Genomic DNA, 17,811 nt, shown 5'->3' with positions numbered 1-17,811 from the left:
GCCGATAAAGATCAGCTCAGCTGGAGAAAATGGCTGCTTTGGCCATTGGACTCTATGGCATTGAAGTCCCTCCCCTCCCAAACCCCGCCCTCCCCAGGCTCCGCCCTCAAAGTCTCCCACCGATAGCGAAGAGGGACCTGGCAACCCTACATGCAAGTCGGGTGGTATCAAGTTACCCAGAGGTTGCTGCCAGGCTAAGGGTTGCCAACCTCCAAGCGGGATCTGGAGAGCCCCCAGAATTACAACTGAACTCCAGACGAAGACAACTGCCCCCCTGGAGAAAATGGCTGCTTCAGAGGGTGGACTCTATGGCATTATATTTGGCTGAAGCCTGTTCCCTCCCCAAATCCTGCCCTCCTCAGACTTCACCACAGTATCTCCTGGAATTTCCTCACCTGGAGCTGGCAACCCTAGCCAGGCCTGGCTCCATTGAGTCCTCCCTCAAAGGCCAAAATAGGCCTGGAAAGGGCCCTGCCCCCTCACCCTGCCTTTTACTCACAGCAGAAAGGGAAACCTGGAATGCTGTGGTTGCCTAGCAACAGCCATTGAGTGAATCCTTTGCTTAAAGTGACAGGCACTCCTTTTATCATTTTGGGTGTTTTTTTTTTAAAAAAAAACAATGTGGTTTTTTGGGGGGTTTTTTTGTTTTTTGTTTTTAAAAATTTACATTTTCCTACAATCTGGGGCCCTTTTCAGGTTTGTAGAAAGATCTGTCTTACCAATTCACAGCTCCAGTCACTGGATTTAAGTATCCAAAGTGTTGGCTGACTTCACTATTAGAATACAAGATATCATAAAGACTGTCTCCTTCTGTCATTTTGGTTGCCAACCTCCAGGTGAGGCCTGGAGATCTCCTGGGATTGCAAATTACCTCCAGAAAACATATATCAGTTCTCATGGAGAAAACAGCTGCTTTGGAGGGTGGGTTGTATGGCATTACACCCTACTGAGCTTCCTCAACTCCCCAAACTCCACCCTCCCCAGGATCCACCCCCCAAATCTCCAGGAGCTTCCCAACTTGGAGTTGTCCACCCTCTCTTATCATTGTCTTCCCCCAGTAGGTGGAAACTTTTCTTTCCTCTGGTGTTCCCTCCCTGATTCTCATTAACCCTTCCTCCCATCCATATGTTTGTTTATCTATTCTGTTTTATTTTCAGTTGCTTTAATATATTTATATGCATTTTTAATTAAAAATGTTTTTATTGTTCGCTGTCTTAGGATGCCTAAGTTGTGTGGCAAGAGGGCTTTAAAATGTTTTAAATAAACAGGCGAAATAAATGTGCAAAGCCATAAAAGCACATTTCAACTTGTCATGCTATCTGGGAGGATTCTGTTAATGGAGGCTAATGATGCCAAAGAGAAAGCAAATGTGCTTCCCAGAAAAATGATATGTTTTATACTTGAATTTTATCGGATTTCTGCTGCGTATATGGAAACAACCTCAGTCTGCTGGTGTACGTGCGTAAATGGGGTTGTGCCACCATCTATGCGAGATCAATGGGACAAAACCCCAGTACTGAGCTTCAGGGCAGAATTTGCCCATGGAGAGCTGCAAGGCAGTTGCCTGCAGCAATTCTACGCAGGGATGGAGCCAGCTCTCCTTGCTGCCGCTCATCCCTTCTCCCTGCACGCATCGCATCGCAGGTGGGCTGAAAAGGCAGGCAAGCTCTCATCCTCAAAGCCCCTCTACAGATGCAACAGAATCACTTGGTGCACATTTGCTTGAGCTGTGCTTTTCTTAGATAGTAGGTGGAAGATCCATACTCTCCAGAGGTCCGTATATCAGCAGGGGAAAGAAGTCTCTGTTTTCTGCTTCCTGCCCCTGCCGTTTCCACATGCTGTAACTGGTGAGGCTCTCTTTGAATAACAATCTCTCGTATTTCTAGCCCAAAGGAGAATTACGCTGTTCAATTGTAAATCATGGGCAGATTATTGCAAAGTTAATTAATGGAGAAAGGGGAGAAGAACCTTTAGCAATGGAGGGGGGACACGAGCTTTACTTCTTTAGATGAGAACGGGGGAGTTACACGAACACAACTGCTGCATTTTCGTCTCCAACGGTTGTTGGGTATACATTTTTATGTACTGTATTTTTCAGCCTGTCCTTCCTCCAAGGAATTCAGATTAGCACATGTAGCTCTCCCTTTGCTTTTGGACTTGAATCTGGGAGACCGAAGTTCAAGGCCTTTTATGCACAGGTTGCTTCTGTCACGATTCCCCCCCGCCCCCCACCCGACTTCTTTGGGGATTTGTTTTCCTTGTGCACTTTCCCCCCGAACTTTAGAAGTCACTTCACTCTCCTTGCATTTTCTGGATGCTGTTTCTGGCAGGATCCAGAAAATGTGGGGAAAACGCAGGGAGAGAGCAAAGTGACTTCTGAAGGATCAGAAAAGATGCGAATAATGGAAATAAAGCCCCAAAGTAGTCGGGAGTGGGGTGTGATCGCAATGGAAACAATCTGTGCGTAAAAGGCCCAAATCTCCACTTTGCCATAAAACTAGGGCTACCAGGCCCTTAGCTCCACCGGCGGGAGCTTTTCAGGGATGTGGTTGAGGCGTGCGATGCGCGCGCCATGCCTACGTCACTTCTGGGTTTTCTCGGAAGTTACATGGATGCTCTAGCAATCTCCGCAGACACTCTCTGGTTTTCATAGAGATTTGGTGGAGGTTGCTAGAGTGTCCTCATTGCTTCTGAAGTGACGTGGGTGCAGCGTGTGGGTCATTGGGCAGCCGAGTGGATTGGCAGGATTTTGCCCACCACCACCGGCCACTTGGCAACCCTACATAAAACCTTGCTGGGTGACCTTGGGCCAGTCACACACTTTCAGGCTAACCTACCTCACAGGTTGTTGTGAGGATAAAATGGGGGAGAGGAGAATGATGTAAGCTGTTTGGGGTCCCCATTGGTGAGAAAGGCTGAATAGAAATAAAGGACATAAAATAAACAACAGCCCTGTAAAACAGGCCAGGATGATTGACTGGGCCAAAGACACAGAGTAAGTTTTATAGCTGAACGGGGATTTGAACCTGGATCTAAATCCAGGGAAAATCTTGTTTCAGTTGTTAAGATCTCACATTTGTTATTGTTGCTGTTTTTTGAACACTCAACACACTCCGTACATATAGAAAATGGGCGTCTCAGAAGAAAAGGTTTTAGACTTCTCATTGACATGCTGATTATTTGCTTGGCATTGTATTCATATTTTAAAATGAAACTTAAATTCATTTGGTGGATTGTGCTTCAATGCAGAAAGGGTAGAGTTTTTAGCAAACTCACGTCAGACTTTTTATTGGTGTAGAGGTCTAACAAGGCTAGGGATGCCAGCTGCAGATTGGGAAATACCTGGTGATTTTGGGGGTAGAGCCTGAGGAGGGCGGGGTTTGGGGAGGGGAGGGACTTCAATGCCATAGAGTCCAATTGCCAAAGTGGCCATTTTCTCCAGGTGAACTGATCTCTATCGGCTGGAGATCAGTTGTAATAGCAGGAGATCTCCAGCGAGTACCTGGAGGCTGGCAACCCTAAACAAGACCTGCATGAGGTAAACATCATGGCTGTCTACCTTTCCTCTGACTTATTTCAGAGTGTATAGCTGATGAAAGAAGGACTGTCCTTAATCCTCCGATCAATAGAGGTTATACATTTCACCAGCCAAATGAACAAAGTAATCAACTCGCCTAAATTACACTGCTTATAGATCAAACAGTTCCGGAAAATCTCCATTGATCTGATCAGTGTGTGTCTGGCAAAGGTGGACATAATGACCTCCCTTTGGGGCTGGTCACTGTCCCCTCCAAGCAGCCTTCCTTCCATTTTATTCTTTTCCTTTCTCTTTCCTGTTGAAAAACCAAACCCAACAAAACTGGTCTTGGGTTCTCTCTTCGTTGAAATTTCAGGGAAGAAAGAGCAATAAGTAGGGTTGCCAACCCCCAGGTTCTAGCTGGAGATCCTTCTATTAAAACGGATCTCCAGTTGATAGAGATCAGTTCCCCTGTAGAAAATGGCCGCTTTGGCAATTGGACTCTATGGCAGTGACTGAAGTCCCTCCCCTCCCCAAACCACGCCCTCTTAAGGCTCTGCCCCAAAAACCTCCCGCCAATGGCGAAGAGGAACCTGGCAACCCTAGCAATAAATCAGGTCAAAACTCTGCTGAGCGTTATGTGTATGCTCTGTTTACATGTATCTCTAAGGAACATAATTGTGTCAATTTGGTCTTCAATTGGTAGGCTTCCCAGTTGCCCGAGATTGGTAGGCAAATGTCTGGCAATTGACTGGGCTGCCTGCCACTCTTCAGCTGGTCAGCGGGTAGAAGAGGGCCAGCAGAGGGGAAGCCGTAATCTGCATGCATGCCTACGTCATTTCTGGGTTTACCTGGAAGCGAAGTGGACACTCTACCACTCTCCCCAAAAACTCTATGGAAACCGAAGCATTTTCGGAGGAGATTGCTAGAGTGTCTGTGCCAAACCTGGAAGTGACATGGATGTGTCGCACGCACGCAGATCGCTGCCCCCAGTGTCGTGGTGCAGGCGAGGAACGAGAGCTGTAAGCGTAGTCTGGGGAACAGTCCAAGGTCATTCACAGTGAAGGCAGAGTCCGAGATATCAATACAGGCAAGGGAAGTCCAAGGGGTTAGTCAGAGCCAGTCCAAGAAGTCAGGGTACCAGGAATCCAAAGGATAGCAGGGAAACAAGGCCGGTACACCAGGAGGTTGGTGACAAGTTGCTTGCACAACAGCCCAGCCTAACTGATGGCTTAAATCCCTTCCCCTGCTGCTGTAGCAGAGCCAGCTGATGCTGATTCGGCTGAGTTCCCAGGTGGTGCTTCAGCCCTACTCTTCCTCATCACTGCTACTGGGGAGGTTCCTCTGTAAAGCCTTCAGTCTAGCACTCTTCCGTCTCTGCTGCATGCCAGATGAACCTGTTTTCTTCTCTGCTCCAGTGGCCCTGGCGAGGCCTCTGGAGACACTGCATGTTGCAAGGTGTCAGGTCCAACTGGAGTCCTAGAGTTGGCAGGCTGCAGACATGGTGAGTCATCTCCTGACTTTGGCTGATCCTCTATTCTGGCCTCTACTTCATCTTCATCAGAGGAGGTCACTGCGGGCTGACTCTCCAGGCTGACTCATGACACCCAGCCATGCCCCCACAAAGCTCCTGCCAGTAGCAAGGAGCAACCAGGCAACCCTGTCAATTGACCCCTAAATCCAAAGAAAATCTATCAGGGCCTGGATAAAATGGAGGAGGGAAGAAGTGTGTATCTAGGGTTGTCAACCTCCAGGTGATGCCTGGCAATCTCCAAGTATTACAACTGATTCCCAGATGACAGAGATCAGTTCCCATGGAGAAAATGGCTGCTTTGGAGGGAGAACTCTATGGTATTATATACCAATGAGGTCCCTCCCCTCCCCAAACCCTGCCTTCCCCAGGTTCCATCCCCCAAATCTCCAGGTATTTCCCAACCCAGAGCTGGCAACCCTACGTATATGCAACCCTGTGCATGTTGAGGGAAGGGTGGCATAAAAGTACAGCAAAGAGTTTAGAGTCATAATACATAGAAGTGATCCCATGTTGTTCTCTTCACAACAGTCCTCTGATGCAGGTTGTGTTGAGAATTAGTTCCAGATTACTCTCTGATTTTCATGGTTCAGGGTCAAGTTGAGCCCCTGTCAGACTGTTTGAGCTAAGGAGCAACTTTTTCCCATGTAGAAGACGACCTTTTTTCTTAAAAATTTAGCCCCAAAATTAGAGGGGTCGTCTTATACACGGAAACTGGCTGTTGCCGCCGGCCCCACCCGTGACAGGCAGGGCCGGCGGCAGCAGCCACTTCTTTCCCCGCTCGCCCTCTTTCCCTGCCCGTCAGCTGTTGGGCGGGAAAAGAGAGGGAGCAGCCAGAGTCCTGTGCCCTGGCTGGCCAGAGTCCGGCGTTCAAACTGGTCACCGCCCACCCTACCAGGTTTGGACGCCGGACGCCGGCCAGCCAGGGCACAGGACCCTTTTGCCCTATAAGATGCCCCATGTATAAGGCAACCCCTATTTTTTCTTAATTTTAGGTTAAAAAATAGGGGTTATCTTATACATGGGGGCGTCTTATAGACAGAAAAATATGATAAATGGCTTTCAATCTGTTTCATTTTTTAAAATATTATTTCTTAAAACGGCAGTGTATCTGTCAAGAAGTTGAGGTCTCTCAATTTCTTGGATTTCATGATTTTTTTGGTTCAGGCCTGGGAGGCCTATGAATTTTGTGTTATTGGGATTTTAGACCAGAAAAATAAGTTTCCTTTTGAAAACTGCTTCTGTGGAGGGAGTAAGCCCCAGCTGGTGCTAGTTAACCTTTCCCCTTTGTGGAATGCAAGGCAATTGCCATGGTAATTAAATGGTCAGCCATCATGACAATGTCCAGGTGCAGGTAGTTCTGCAGGCTTCCTCACCTGAACACATCTCTGAGTGAGTCAGCAATTCTGACCAAGCGATTAATTAACAGCTAAGTGCTTGCGTTTTCTCAATTGGCCTCTATGAGCTCATGCCACTGAGAAAAGGAATATAAGGACAAACCAACCCTTGAGAAAACTATGCATGCTTTGGGGTACAGCAGGAGAGCTGTGCTGGCTGCATCACAACCCATTTGATTTTGGCCCTTGAGGGGGAAACTTTGGTCAAGCTGACCTACTTGGAGAAACCTTTTGAAACTCTTGAATGCTGGAAGCATCTTTGGAACTTGGTAACTATAAACCTGATGCAAGAAACCTTTGCCAATCCTTTTGAACCAAAAAGGCTTTTGAATGTATTAGCTAGTTATACTAAATAGTTTATTATTTTCTTGCTTGAAACTTCATGACTTTTTCTTTCCTGTAAACCAGCTTGAATCTTATAAATAAATTGTTAGCCTTTAAATGGCTTGTGTCTGTGATTTTGGGATTCCAAGCCTAATTCTAAGTGCCTTTGTGTGAGTGTAAAAACCACCTACCAAAGACATTTTGGGAGTGTAATCTTTCCCTGGCAGGCCTCTACCTTGCAGGGTAAGTGTTGCACTTAATTTTGGAGTGAGTTGGGAGAGGATTGCCCTTATCTTCCCCCTGGAGCTCAATCTTTTGAAAGGGCTGGTGGCAGCTACTCCTTGGACTTGGGGCGAAAGCCTGGGGTTCAAGGTTTTGTCTTTTGGAAAACTTTTGACCAAACCAAATCAGCCTCCAACTGGTGGAGACAGGTTGGGGAGCTCTTTGACATATATTATTATACCTATCTGTGAGTGTGTGGGTGTGGTTTAGTACTGAGCATGTTGGGAAACAAGAGCTTGAATCTCTAGTTCACCACTAGGATTGCTAACTTCCAGGTGGTGGCTGGAGTCCATTTGCTGCCGCTATTGCAACATCTCCAGGCGACAGAAATCAGTTCCCCTGGAGAAAATGGCTGCTGTGGCAATTGGACTCTATGGCACTGAAGTCCCTCCCCTCTCCAAACTCTGCCCTCCTCAGGCTCCATCCCCACAAACTCCAGGCATTTCCCAACCTAGAGCTGGCAACCCTATGCACCGTGCAAATCATTCAGTGACATTGGGGCAGTCATTCACTCTTAGGGTTGCCAACCTCCAGGTACCAGCTTGAGATCTGCTATTACAACTGATCTCCAGCCGATAGACATCAGTTCACCTGGAGAAAATGGCCGCTTTGGCAATTGGACTCTATGGCATTGACGTCCCTCCCCTCTCCAAACCTCACCCTCCTCAGGCTCTGCCCCAAAAACCTCCCGCCAGTGGCGAAGAGGGACCTGGCAATCCTATTCAACCTTATGTCACTTCAGTTGTGAGGATAAAATGGAGACAGGGAGAACAGCTGTCGCTGCTCTGAGCCAAAGAAAATGTCATTTGTCCTGGAAACTGAAGCTAGAGGCCTTTTCAGGCTCTTACATCAAAAGGTTAAACTAAAGCACTAGGCAATCTGTCACCAATAACTGAGAGTGTGTACTGCTGGTGTCTCCTCAGGCAAATGGGTAGGTGAGTGGAGATAGGTTTCTCCATGATTTGGCATGGTCCGTCTAAATGGAAGATAGTCATAGCACCTTTAGGTAGCTATATTTAGCAGCTAGTGAGTATAATGATGGATTTGTAATAGTCTGGGAGGAAAGAATGCTTGGGGGAAAGGCATAAATCAACAGTGATGCTAATTCGTAGCACAATGAGAATAACATGTTCTGGTTGAAGTCTCCTCGTGAATACAGACCATATTTTATCAGAAAAGAGCATGTGAATTCACTGAATAAGGCTGCAACCTTGAGTACACTTACTAGGAAGTAAATGACATTTAACACAGTGGGGCTTACGTCTGAGTAAACATGCTTAGAGTTGCACTGCACATACTTTTCAAAAGAGATTTTACTACACCCTTTTTGGACAGTGTGCACATTTTTGTAGTGTGTCTTGGTCTGCCTATTGCTACACTTAGTGTTAAACAAACTATAGGCATTCTAAGCTGCATGGTGAGATTTATTTCCCAAGTAAACATGCATAGGGTTAGGCAAAAAAAGATTGTTTTCTAAAATCATTACTAATTTTTAAGTCAAAGACAATCTGTATGGGCTTTTTAGACTGTTGTATTCCTGTGCTAAATAGACAAAATCCATTTTTAGAACACCTATTTGAAAATAAACCTTTCCTTTCCCTTTTACAGTACATTATTTTAGTTAAGAATGACATTTCACATTTGTTAGGGTTGCCAGGTGGGTGGTTTTGGTGGGCAATTGCCCGCCAATCCACCCAGCTGCTCAAGAGCGGGGATTACATGCATGTGCGGTTGCGCAAGACGTGATCACGCATTTACCGGACGTTACCTGATCATGAAAAGCTATGGCTGGTTTTAAAGGAAATGGCTGTGCCACTACATCTGATCATTTTGATGCGCAACCTGTACTCTGGACAAGAGGCCACAGTTAGAACAGAATATGGAGAAATGGAATTGTTTCCAATTGGCAAAGGTGTCAGACAAGGATGTATTTTATCTCCCTATCTCTTCAATCTATATGCAGAACATATAATTAGGAAAGCTGGATTAGATTTAGATGAAGGTGGAGTGAAAATTGGAGGGAGGAACATTAATAATTTGAGATATGCTGATGACACTACATTATTGGCAGAAAATAGTGAAGATTTGAAACGACTACTGCTGAAAGTTAAAAGAGAAAGTGCCAAAGCAGGACTACAGCTGAACATCAAGAAAACAAAAGTAATGACTACAGGAGAATTACACAACTTTAAGGTTGACAATGAGGAAACTGAAATTGTTCAAGACTTTCTATTCCTTGGCTCCACCATCAACCAAAAGGGAGACTGCAGCCAAGAAATCAGAAGGAGATTGAGACTGGGAAGGGCAGCCATGAAGGAGCTAGACAAGATTTTGAAGTGTAAGGATGTGTCACTGGCCACCAAGCCTAGATTAATTCATGCCATCGTATTCCCTATTACTATGTATGGGTGTGAAAGCTGGACGGTGAAGAAAGCTGATAGGAAGAAAATAGATTCCTTTGAAATGTGGTGTTGGAGGAGAGTCTTACGGATTCTGTGGACTGCCAAAAAATTGCACTTAACAATAAATGTATATCTGTAATATTATTTTTAATGATTGTGGCTCAACCTTCAAGGTTACTAGCCTGTTTTATGGGTTGGGTATAGCTGGGGTAGCTTCGCCACCAGCAGGAGGTTTTGGGGGTGGCACCTGAAGAGGGTGGGGTTTGGGGAGGGGAGGGACTTCAATGCCATAGAGTCCTATTGCCAAAGCGGCCATTTTCTCCAGGAGAACAGATGTCTGTTGGCTGGAGATCAGTTGTAATAGCCGGAGATCTCCAGCTAGTACATTGAGGTTGGCAACCCTAAGTATTGCTCCCTTTGTTTTGCTGGGTTCTTTGATTTCCCCAAGAACTTGTTGTCTAAATTATTGCTGCAGTCAACACAGGAGTAACTAAATCAATATCATCACCCCTTTGTAATTAAAAGAGATTTTACTACACCTCTTTGGGAGAGTTTGCAAACTATCTGTCATGAGGTAAGTTTATCTAGTGTGTCTTGAAGAGATCTACTCAGAAGTAAGTCCCATTTGATTGAAGTGAGACTTACTCCCAGGAAAGTGACCTTAGGACTGCAGCCTTGGTCTCTATTTTTACACTTGATACTTCAACGAAATACAGGTATTCTGTGTAGTGAACTTGGTGGGATTTATTTCTCAGTAAACACACACAGGCTGTTAGATTCTAATTTTTAGAGACCTTTGTGGTTATGGGAGGCAAGGTCTTTAGTCCTGTGTATAGCATGATTAGTCTTTAGTGCATCCTTATTCTGTATTTATTGCTGTTCTTAATTTGCTTAGGTTTTCGAAATGATTTTATATTCCCTTAGGGGATCCTTGGATCCAAAAGGTGGGATATAAATTAATGTTTTCATGGCTGAGTACATTTCCTTTGCCCCTTTTCTAGGATTGATGCAGACAAAAATCTATCAATTTTTTGGGAGGCATTCACCTCTTTCGGGGTTAATCATGGCAATTATATGTTTAACTAGCTTCATGTGCCACTAACTCCTAGAAAATGTGGTGAAGCAAGATGCTAGTCTGTAGGGATGCTGATAGAGTGCAGATTGGCTTTACAAATCTGAATCTGTTTATTCAGTGCATGTTTGAACTGGTGTGCAATTTGGGGATTGGCAAACCTACAAAATTTCAGCTTTTGGGAATCTTATAGCTGACCTTGCGAGCTAGTGGTATAGCCTCTTTTTGGTTTGCCATCTGAATTTCATTGACTCGGAATACCTATCTCCAATCTCAGATTACCATTATGCCCCACTCTAGAGTAGCTCTCCAGCCCACTTTGTAATGCCAACCAGAGAATCTCTTTTCCTCTATCAGCACATCATTCCAGGTGTAAGAGAGGGAGGAGGGCAGAACAACCGGCCACTGCTAAGGACAGAACTGTAGCTAGGTAAGGAAGTTCTGGTGCTCATGAGGATGCACAGAACATATATTTTTGTCCCTATTGTGCTCTTGGAGGAAATATAATGGTTGGGGGAAACAAGCTATTTTTGGACTTTTTAGGACAGTTGATTCGGTTAGCCGACCTGGGCTCCAAATTGAGCACAGGGGAGTTTACCCATTACTAGCTTGAACCTAGCAAGAGAATTCATTTTCTTCCCTAGGGTGGAGAACAGGAAGAGTCTATTGGATATCCTACTGATGTCTGGCAAAGGTTATGAGCTCAGTAGATGACATTACTGGTTTAAGATTGACCAGCACAAGACATAATAAAACAGGAGTCCAGTAGCACCCTAAAGACTAACACTTTATTCCAGAAGAAGCATTCATTAAATTTGTTAGTCTTTAATGTCTGCTGATAAAACCACCTGTTTTATCTTGCTCCTAAAGCCTAACGTGGTTACCCCATCTGGAATTAAATTAAATTCAGTATACAAATACAACGCTTTGCTAGCACTGTGCTGGGATTGAGCTAGGGCTGCAAACCTGCCAAGAAAAAAAAATGGTTTTGTTTTGTTGTTCCTTAAGCAGCAGCAGCTGGACACATAGAAATCAACAGTTCAAGCTTTTCACAGCATAGATAAATATTATCATCTGCTAATGTCTGCTGATCATTTTGCTTTTCATCTCGACAAGTTTCTTGAAGTTAGTATCTGAGCTTACTCACCACTTTGACACCTGGGCTGTCTGTGGGTGAGGGACTACAAGCAGAGTATTGGTCAAATCTTCTTTGTTCCTTCTGGGATTGGACAATTCCCTTGCAGCCTTTTTTTAAAAATATACATTTCATTTAAATCAAGTTTGAGAGGGTAAAAGATAATCATTGTGGCTTTGCAGAATGCCGCAGTGTCATATTATGGAGCAGAGACCATAATGGGAAATCTTAATTTGGTGAACTTTCCCTTGAATATAGGAGAGCTGGCATGTTATAGTGGTTAGAGTATCAAACCAGGGTCTGGGAGAGGCAGATTCAAATCCCCACTCTGACACAGAAGCTTGCTGTGGGCCCAGGGTTGCAACTGCCAGGTAGTAGCAGGAGATCTCCAGCCAATAGAGATCAGATCACCTGGAGAAAAATGGCCGCTTTGGCAATTGAACTCTATGGCATTGAAGTCCCTCCCCTCCCCAAACCCTGCCCTCCTCAGGCTCCACCCCAAAAATCTCCCGCCGGTGACGAAGAGGGACCTGACAACCCTATGTGGGCCCTTGGAGCAGTCGCAGGTTCTCAACCTAACCTAGCTGTTATCCAAGGAGTTTGGGATGATGTGTGCTAATTTTAGCCATTTCTACCCCACTTTTTCCCCCAATGGGGAAACATACTTGTTTACAACATCATTCTTCCCTCCTCCGTTTGGGTCTCTGGGATCAGACTCTGGCACTCTGACCACTCTCCTCCGCTGCATCCAAAGCAGCTCCAACAGACACGACCCGTGAGACGGCTTTAACGTATAAAGACGGTTCAGTGCTGTTGGAGCAAACTCATAAACCAGTTGGTAGCTTTACTGCCCTGGAAGTTAATTCATAACCACGGCAACGACATTTGTCAAGCAGTGGCGGATATGTTCAGTGATGCTCTTATGCGCTCAGTCAGCCAAAATGAAAGCCATCCATCCTCCTCTTTAATGTTCCACCAATGACCTCTTTTGAAGCTTGTACATTTCGAGGAGAAATTCTATGCTGCTGAGAGCCTAGAGGTGGAGATACTATTATTTCCTCCCACTTAATTTGGAGCTGTGCTTTTAATGTGGGAGCCCGTTGAAAGGGCGTCCAGAATCAATCAGCTGTGGCTGACTTGTGCCAGCTGAAGAGGGATGAGGTGGCAGATTTGGTCCAGCTCTGAAGCGATTATACTTTGACAGTTGCAAAAGAGATATAATTACAGTATGATGTTGTCTCTCGCTTCTTTGTCATGGTAGCCCTTCTTTATCATGCAAGTACATCTTTGAATGGGTCAAAATTGCAGTGTTCACCTGCAGCATTAAATGGAACAGACTTCCAACCTTTGTTTGTTTGTTTGATTGATTGATTGATTGATAGATAGATAGATCATCCTACAGTGCTGTCTTAGGCGGAGTTGCATCCTTCAAAGCACATTGACTTCAATGGACTTGGAAGGGTGTAACTTTGCCTAGGATGGCGCTGATAGAGTCACTACTGAGTTTGCGCCTAATGAAATACAGGGTGAATTTGGAGATTCCTGTTCGAGTGACATTTGAAAAGAATTCAAGACTACCCGCATACAGGGAACCCACAGAAATAATGAATGCAGGATGTATCTACTCAAACTGTACGGAGAGGTTCATCTGCCTCTTACCCATTAAGCTCCTGAAGCTGGAGGTTGAGAGATTCAAAACAGATAAAATAAAGTATTTCTTCACACGATGCATAGTTAAACTGTGGAACTCCCTGCCCCTGGATGTGGTGATGGCTACCAACTTGGAAGGCTTTAAGAGGGGAGTGGACATGTTCATGGAGGAGAGGGCTATCCATGGCTACTAGTCAAAATGGATACTAGTCATGATGCATGCCTATTCTCTCCAGGATCAGAGGAGCATGCCTATTACGGTATATTAGGTGCTGCGGAACACAGGCAGGATGCTACTACAGCGTTTCATCAAAACATCTGACCAACTTCGACGAAAGCAAAAAAGGACTCGCATTATTTCTCAGGAGGGTCCCACACATGCTTACACCACGATCCTTACTCAAAGGGCTAGTTTCCATGGTGAGATTACTTGACAGGTTCATGGAGACTTTATGGAGAAAGGCTAGTGTGAGCCAGGGTGGTCTAGTAGTTAAAGTGTCGGACTAGGGTCTGGGAAATCCAAGTTCAAATCTGCACTCTGCCATGGAAACTTGCTGGGTGACTTTAGGCTAGTCATACACTCTCAGCCTCAACTCTGGCAAGTATTTGGATGGGAGACCTCCCAGGAATACCAGGGGTGTGTTGGGGAGGCAGGCAATGGCAAAGCACCTCTGAACATCTCTTGCCTTGAAAACCCTACGAGGTCACCATAAGTCAGCTGTGACTTGATGTCAAAAAAAGAAGTGTGAGCCAGCTATCCATGATGAAAGGATGGCAACCGTCTTTCAGATCTTGGCTGTTCTGTTGTGTGTGTGTGGGGAGGGGTGTGTGCAGCTGGAATCATGGAAATGGCTGCTGGTGCTTTACATCACATGTATGATCATATGAAGTTGTTTGGCAATGTGGACCCCCCCAGAGTTTGTGTCCGTATATGGTTTACATGCACATCTCTTAACAGGAGCTATTTTCCAAGGTAACGACATTAAGTCTTCAATGCTGCATATGACTATGTTTCCTTCTCAGGGGCTGGAGGCTGGTGTCCATCGGATAGCGACCATTACCAGTGGCTGCAAGTGGACTTTGGCAATAGGAAACAGATCAGCTCTATTACAACTCAAGGCCGATACAGCAGTTCAGATTGGGTCACTCAGTACCGAATGCTTTACAGTGATACAGGAAGAAACTGGAAGCCATATCACCAAGATGGGAACGTTTGGGTAAGTGATTGCAGATTGCATTACTATCTCCATGCTATTTTGATCGTAGATACAGAAATCAAACATATTGTCGAAGGCTTTCACGGTCAGAGTTCATTGGTACTTGTAGGTTATCCGGGCTGCGTAACCGCGGTCTTGGTATTTTCTTTCCTGATGTTTCGCCAGCAGCTGTGGCCGGCATCTTCAGAGGAGTCACACTGCAGGACAGTGTCTCTCAGTGTCAAGTGTGTAGGAAGAGTAATATATAGTCAGAAAGGGGTTGGGTTGAGCTGAATCCAAAGTTTAGCTTTGGATTTCACACATTAACAGATCACTTCAGGATACAATGGTTCCATATTAACATACCACACCCTCATTAGCACATTATCTTGATATTTACAGGACAATGATTAGCACATTACCTTTGATACTTTTTGCAGGACAATGATTCAGCTCAACCTAACCCCTTTCTGACTATATATTACTCTTCCTACACACTTGACACTGAGAGACACTGTCCTTCAGTGTTACTCCTCTGAAGATGCCTGCCACAGCTGCTGGTGAAACGTCAGGAAAGAAAATACCAAGACCACGGTTACGCAGCCCGGATAACCTACAAGAAGAAATCAGACATGTTTGTGTTAATGTGACAGGTTGATTTTATTCCTAGGTAGCAATGCAGGAACACTTGTGTAGAATGTGTGTATTTATGTGTTGTTTTCTCAATATTCTGTGTTGGCATACTTGTCTGGTAGTATGGTACTACCTGTGGTGACGATTCATGTGATCAGGGTGTTTTGAGTTGCAAGAAAACACATAAACTGAAAGGGATTTAGCATCTGAGAACCTGGACTTTTATCTTTCTTTATAACCAGGCCTCTAGATCTCATGAGGCTATGGGAGTGTATGAATCCTTATGAAATCTCAGAAGCCAGAGTGGAGATGGGGGTCTGCAATCAGATAGTGACTATCTTTAAAGTTTTCTGACTTAACCTGGAATTGGGTTGGGTAGGTGATATCCGAGGTAGTCAGAGCTTTCCGGAATGACTCCTGGGTCTCCTAACTATGTGAATTAATCGTTAGGAATGTAACGGTGCCTGCCCACTCATTTTTAAAATTCCTTTTCCTTTCCCTAGATTTAACAGCCACTGGCTATCCATCAACCACTTCACACTTTAAAAGTGGGAGATGGAATTTTATTTTTCCTTGACACTATAAAGAGAAAAGTTGCCACATCTCTCACACAATTGACCGGTCTATTTTGACAGCAGATAACGCAGTATCTGCTCCTCAGAAAGCGTCTTTGGCTGTTTTATCCCGTTCCCCAGGAAATAGCATTTCTCCAAGCCAGCCTTAGTCCTGGGACCGCTCAGGCAAGTTGCCTTGGCCAATCACACAGTCTCTCTTGGAGGGGAGGGAAATTTTAAACTGCAGCCATCCATTCTCCTTATGTGCGCTGCGGTCACTGTTCCTTGTATTGCTTGGATTATATTAGACCCTGGCTGGACTGACTGTGCCTGCATGGAACTTCTCAACAGACTGATCTGAGTAATTATTACTTCTAGCTAGCCTTTCCTCTGTCCTTTTCCTTTGGGAGTGTTAGTATGGGGTGGCACATTTGGTCACTGGGAAGGGAGTTCAGGAGAGGTATTATTTGTGTTGTTTGGGATTCTGTGCAGTTTAATATTTGGTTCATTTTGATCATCTGCCTTTCCTTTTTTGGGCTACTGAGGAGTTTGTTTCTTCTTTTTATTGTGGGGCTTTCTTTCTTGAATTGTGTCTTTTCTTGTTGCATTCAGTTAGTAGGTTACCTGTTTTCCACCTTTTTGCAGATTCATTAGTCATTTTTGGTAACATCGTATTTTCCATTGCTTAGGTTAGGATAGGTAGATTCCTTTCCTCTGCAAGGCAATTGGCTAAACTAGACAGACACTCTGGAAGGACTACTTTTTCTCACGTGACCTTTTGTGTTTGCTCCACCCCTGCCGCAAAGAAAGCATGCAAAATTCACAGCCACACGTTAGCTATGCAAACAGAGGTTGCTAATGGAAGGAACAAAGGAGCAGCTGAGTGTGTGTGGGGGGTGGAATTTCTCCTTTTGCGTTGGGACCGTGAATAAGCATTTTAAAGGTCGCATTTAAAAAAAACAGCTTTGAGCGAACATCAAAATTGACCCTGCATAAATGGCCACAGTTACTAAGTTTGGCACAAGAAGAAGGTTGTTGTGATTGGAGCTTGTGTGTGAGAGGTGGGGGCTGTGAGCATTTAAATTCCAAGGCTCCTGCTCGCCAGAGGCAGCCTGTGGCTCTTAGCCTGGGGATCTGTACGGTGAGTATAAAATCTTGTTACCTTGGCAGAGTAATTCACTCCATCCAGTTGGAGTACCAAGCAACTTGAATATCTATGTGAATTAGCAGCAGATAGCTGCAGGGTAAGGCACTCAGTTCTTATTTGGTACAGGAAGAGTGCAAGAGAATAAAGGGCAGGGTTACAACACCAAAGAATAATATAATATAATTAATTAATTAATTAAATACCAGTTATAAAGGTAGAAAGCCAGCAGGGGTTGGGGGGCTATCCAGTGTGATGTGTAGTGTCACATGTATGATTATCTGCCTGCTGGACAGAAGTCGTGGGTGTGTGCTTGGTGCAGGGAGCTCCTGGCTCTCAGGAAGCGAGTTCACTTCCTTGAGGCCAAGGTAGCTCAACTGGAGGAGCTGAGGCAGGCAGAGAGAGAGGTGACTAAGGACTCCGGGGATGAAATAGTCACATCCCCCCCCCCCCGGACAAGATGGACTGGATAAATAAAATGTTAGAATTAGCAGAAATGGCTAAACTAACAGCGTTGAAAAATCAAAAGGACAACGCAGAATTTGTGGGAGAATGGGAGGCATGGATAACATATTGTGAAAATGAACTAAACTTGGTAAATATGAAAGGATATGTATTGATCTCATTCGAATGTTTATAGATTAAAGGTAATGGTTTATTTTTAATTACTAATTTTTTTAGCAAAATTTAAATATAAAGAACCATGATGAATTAGATAGTAAATGCAAAGGGGAGTATTAGAATCTTAAATGGACAGAGGAGGAGGGAGGGGAAGTTACATAAAGTATTATAAACATATGAGAACTGTTTGTGTTTTTCCCCTTTTTATATTAAGACAAATGATGATGAAATTAACTGTAATATTATTAAAAACAATAAAAAAATTCAAAAAAGAAAGAAAAAAATACTCACATCCCAGTCCCAAGGTGACGGCAACCTGTCAGTCACGGATGATGGAGCCCTTGGGGAAGGAG

At 44.6% G+C, this 17,811-nt stretch overlaps 1 protein-coding gene across 1 annotated transcript in view; it reads left to right on the top strand.

The window, feature by feature from the left end:
* LOC130484131 (contactin-associated protein-like 2) overlaps positions 1 to 16,347 on the top strand; it is a 490,648-nt gene extending 474,301 nt beyond the window's left edge. Inside the window, exons 3-4 of the mRNA XM_056857036.1 lie at positions 14,334 to 14,527; positions 16,306 to 16,347. Coding sequence (XP_056713014.1) covers positions 14,334 to 14,527; positions 16,306 to 16,347 — 236 coding nt within the window. The remainder of the gene's footprint in view (positions 1 to 14,333; positions 14,528 to 16,305) is intronic.
* Positions 16,348 to 17,811: the final 1,464 nt, after the last annotated feature.

This window comes from Euleptes europaea, chromosome 11, assembly GCF_029931775.1.
Source record: "Euleptes europaea isolate rEulEur1 chromosome 11, rEulEur1.hap1, whole genome shotgun sequence".
Lineage (NCBI taxonomy): Eukaryota > Metazoa > Chordata > Lepidosauria > Squamata > Sphaerodactylidae > Euleptes > Euleptes europaea.
This window is presented reverse-complemented; position numbering and strand designations above follow the sequence as displayed.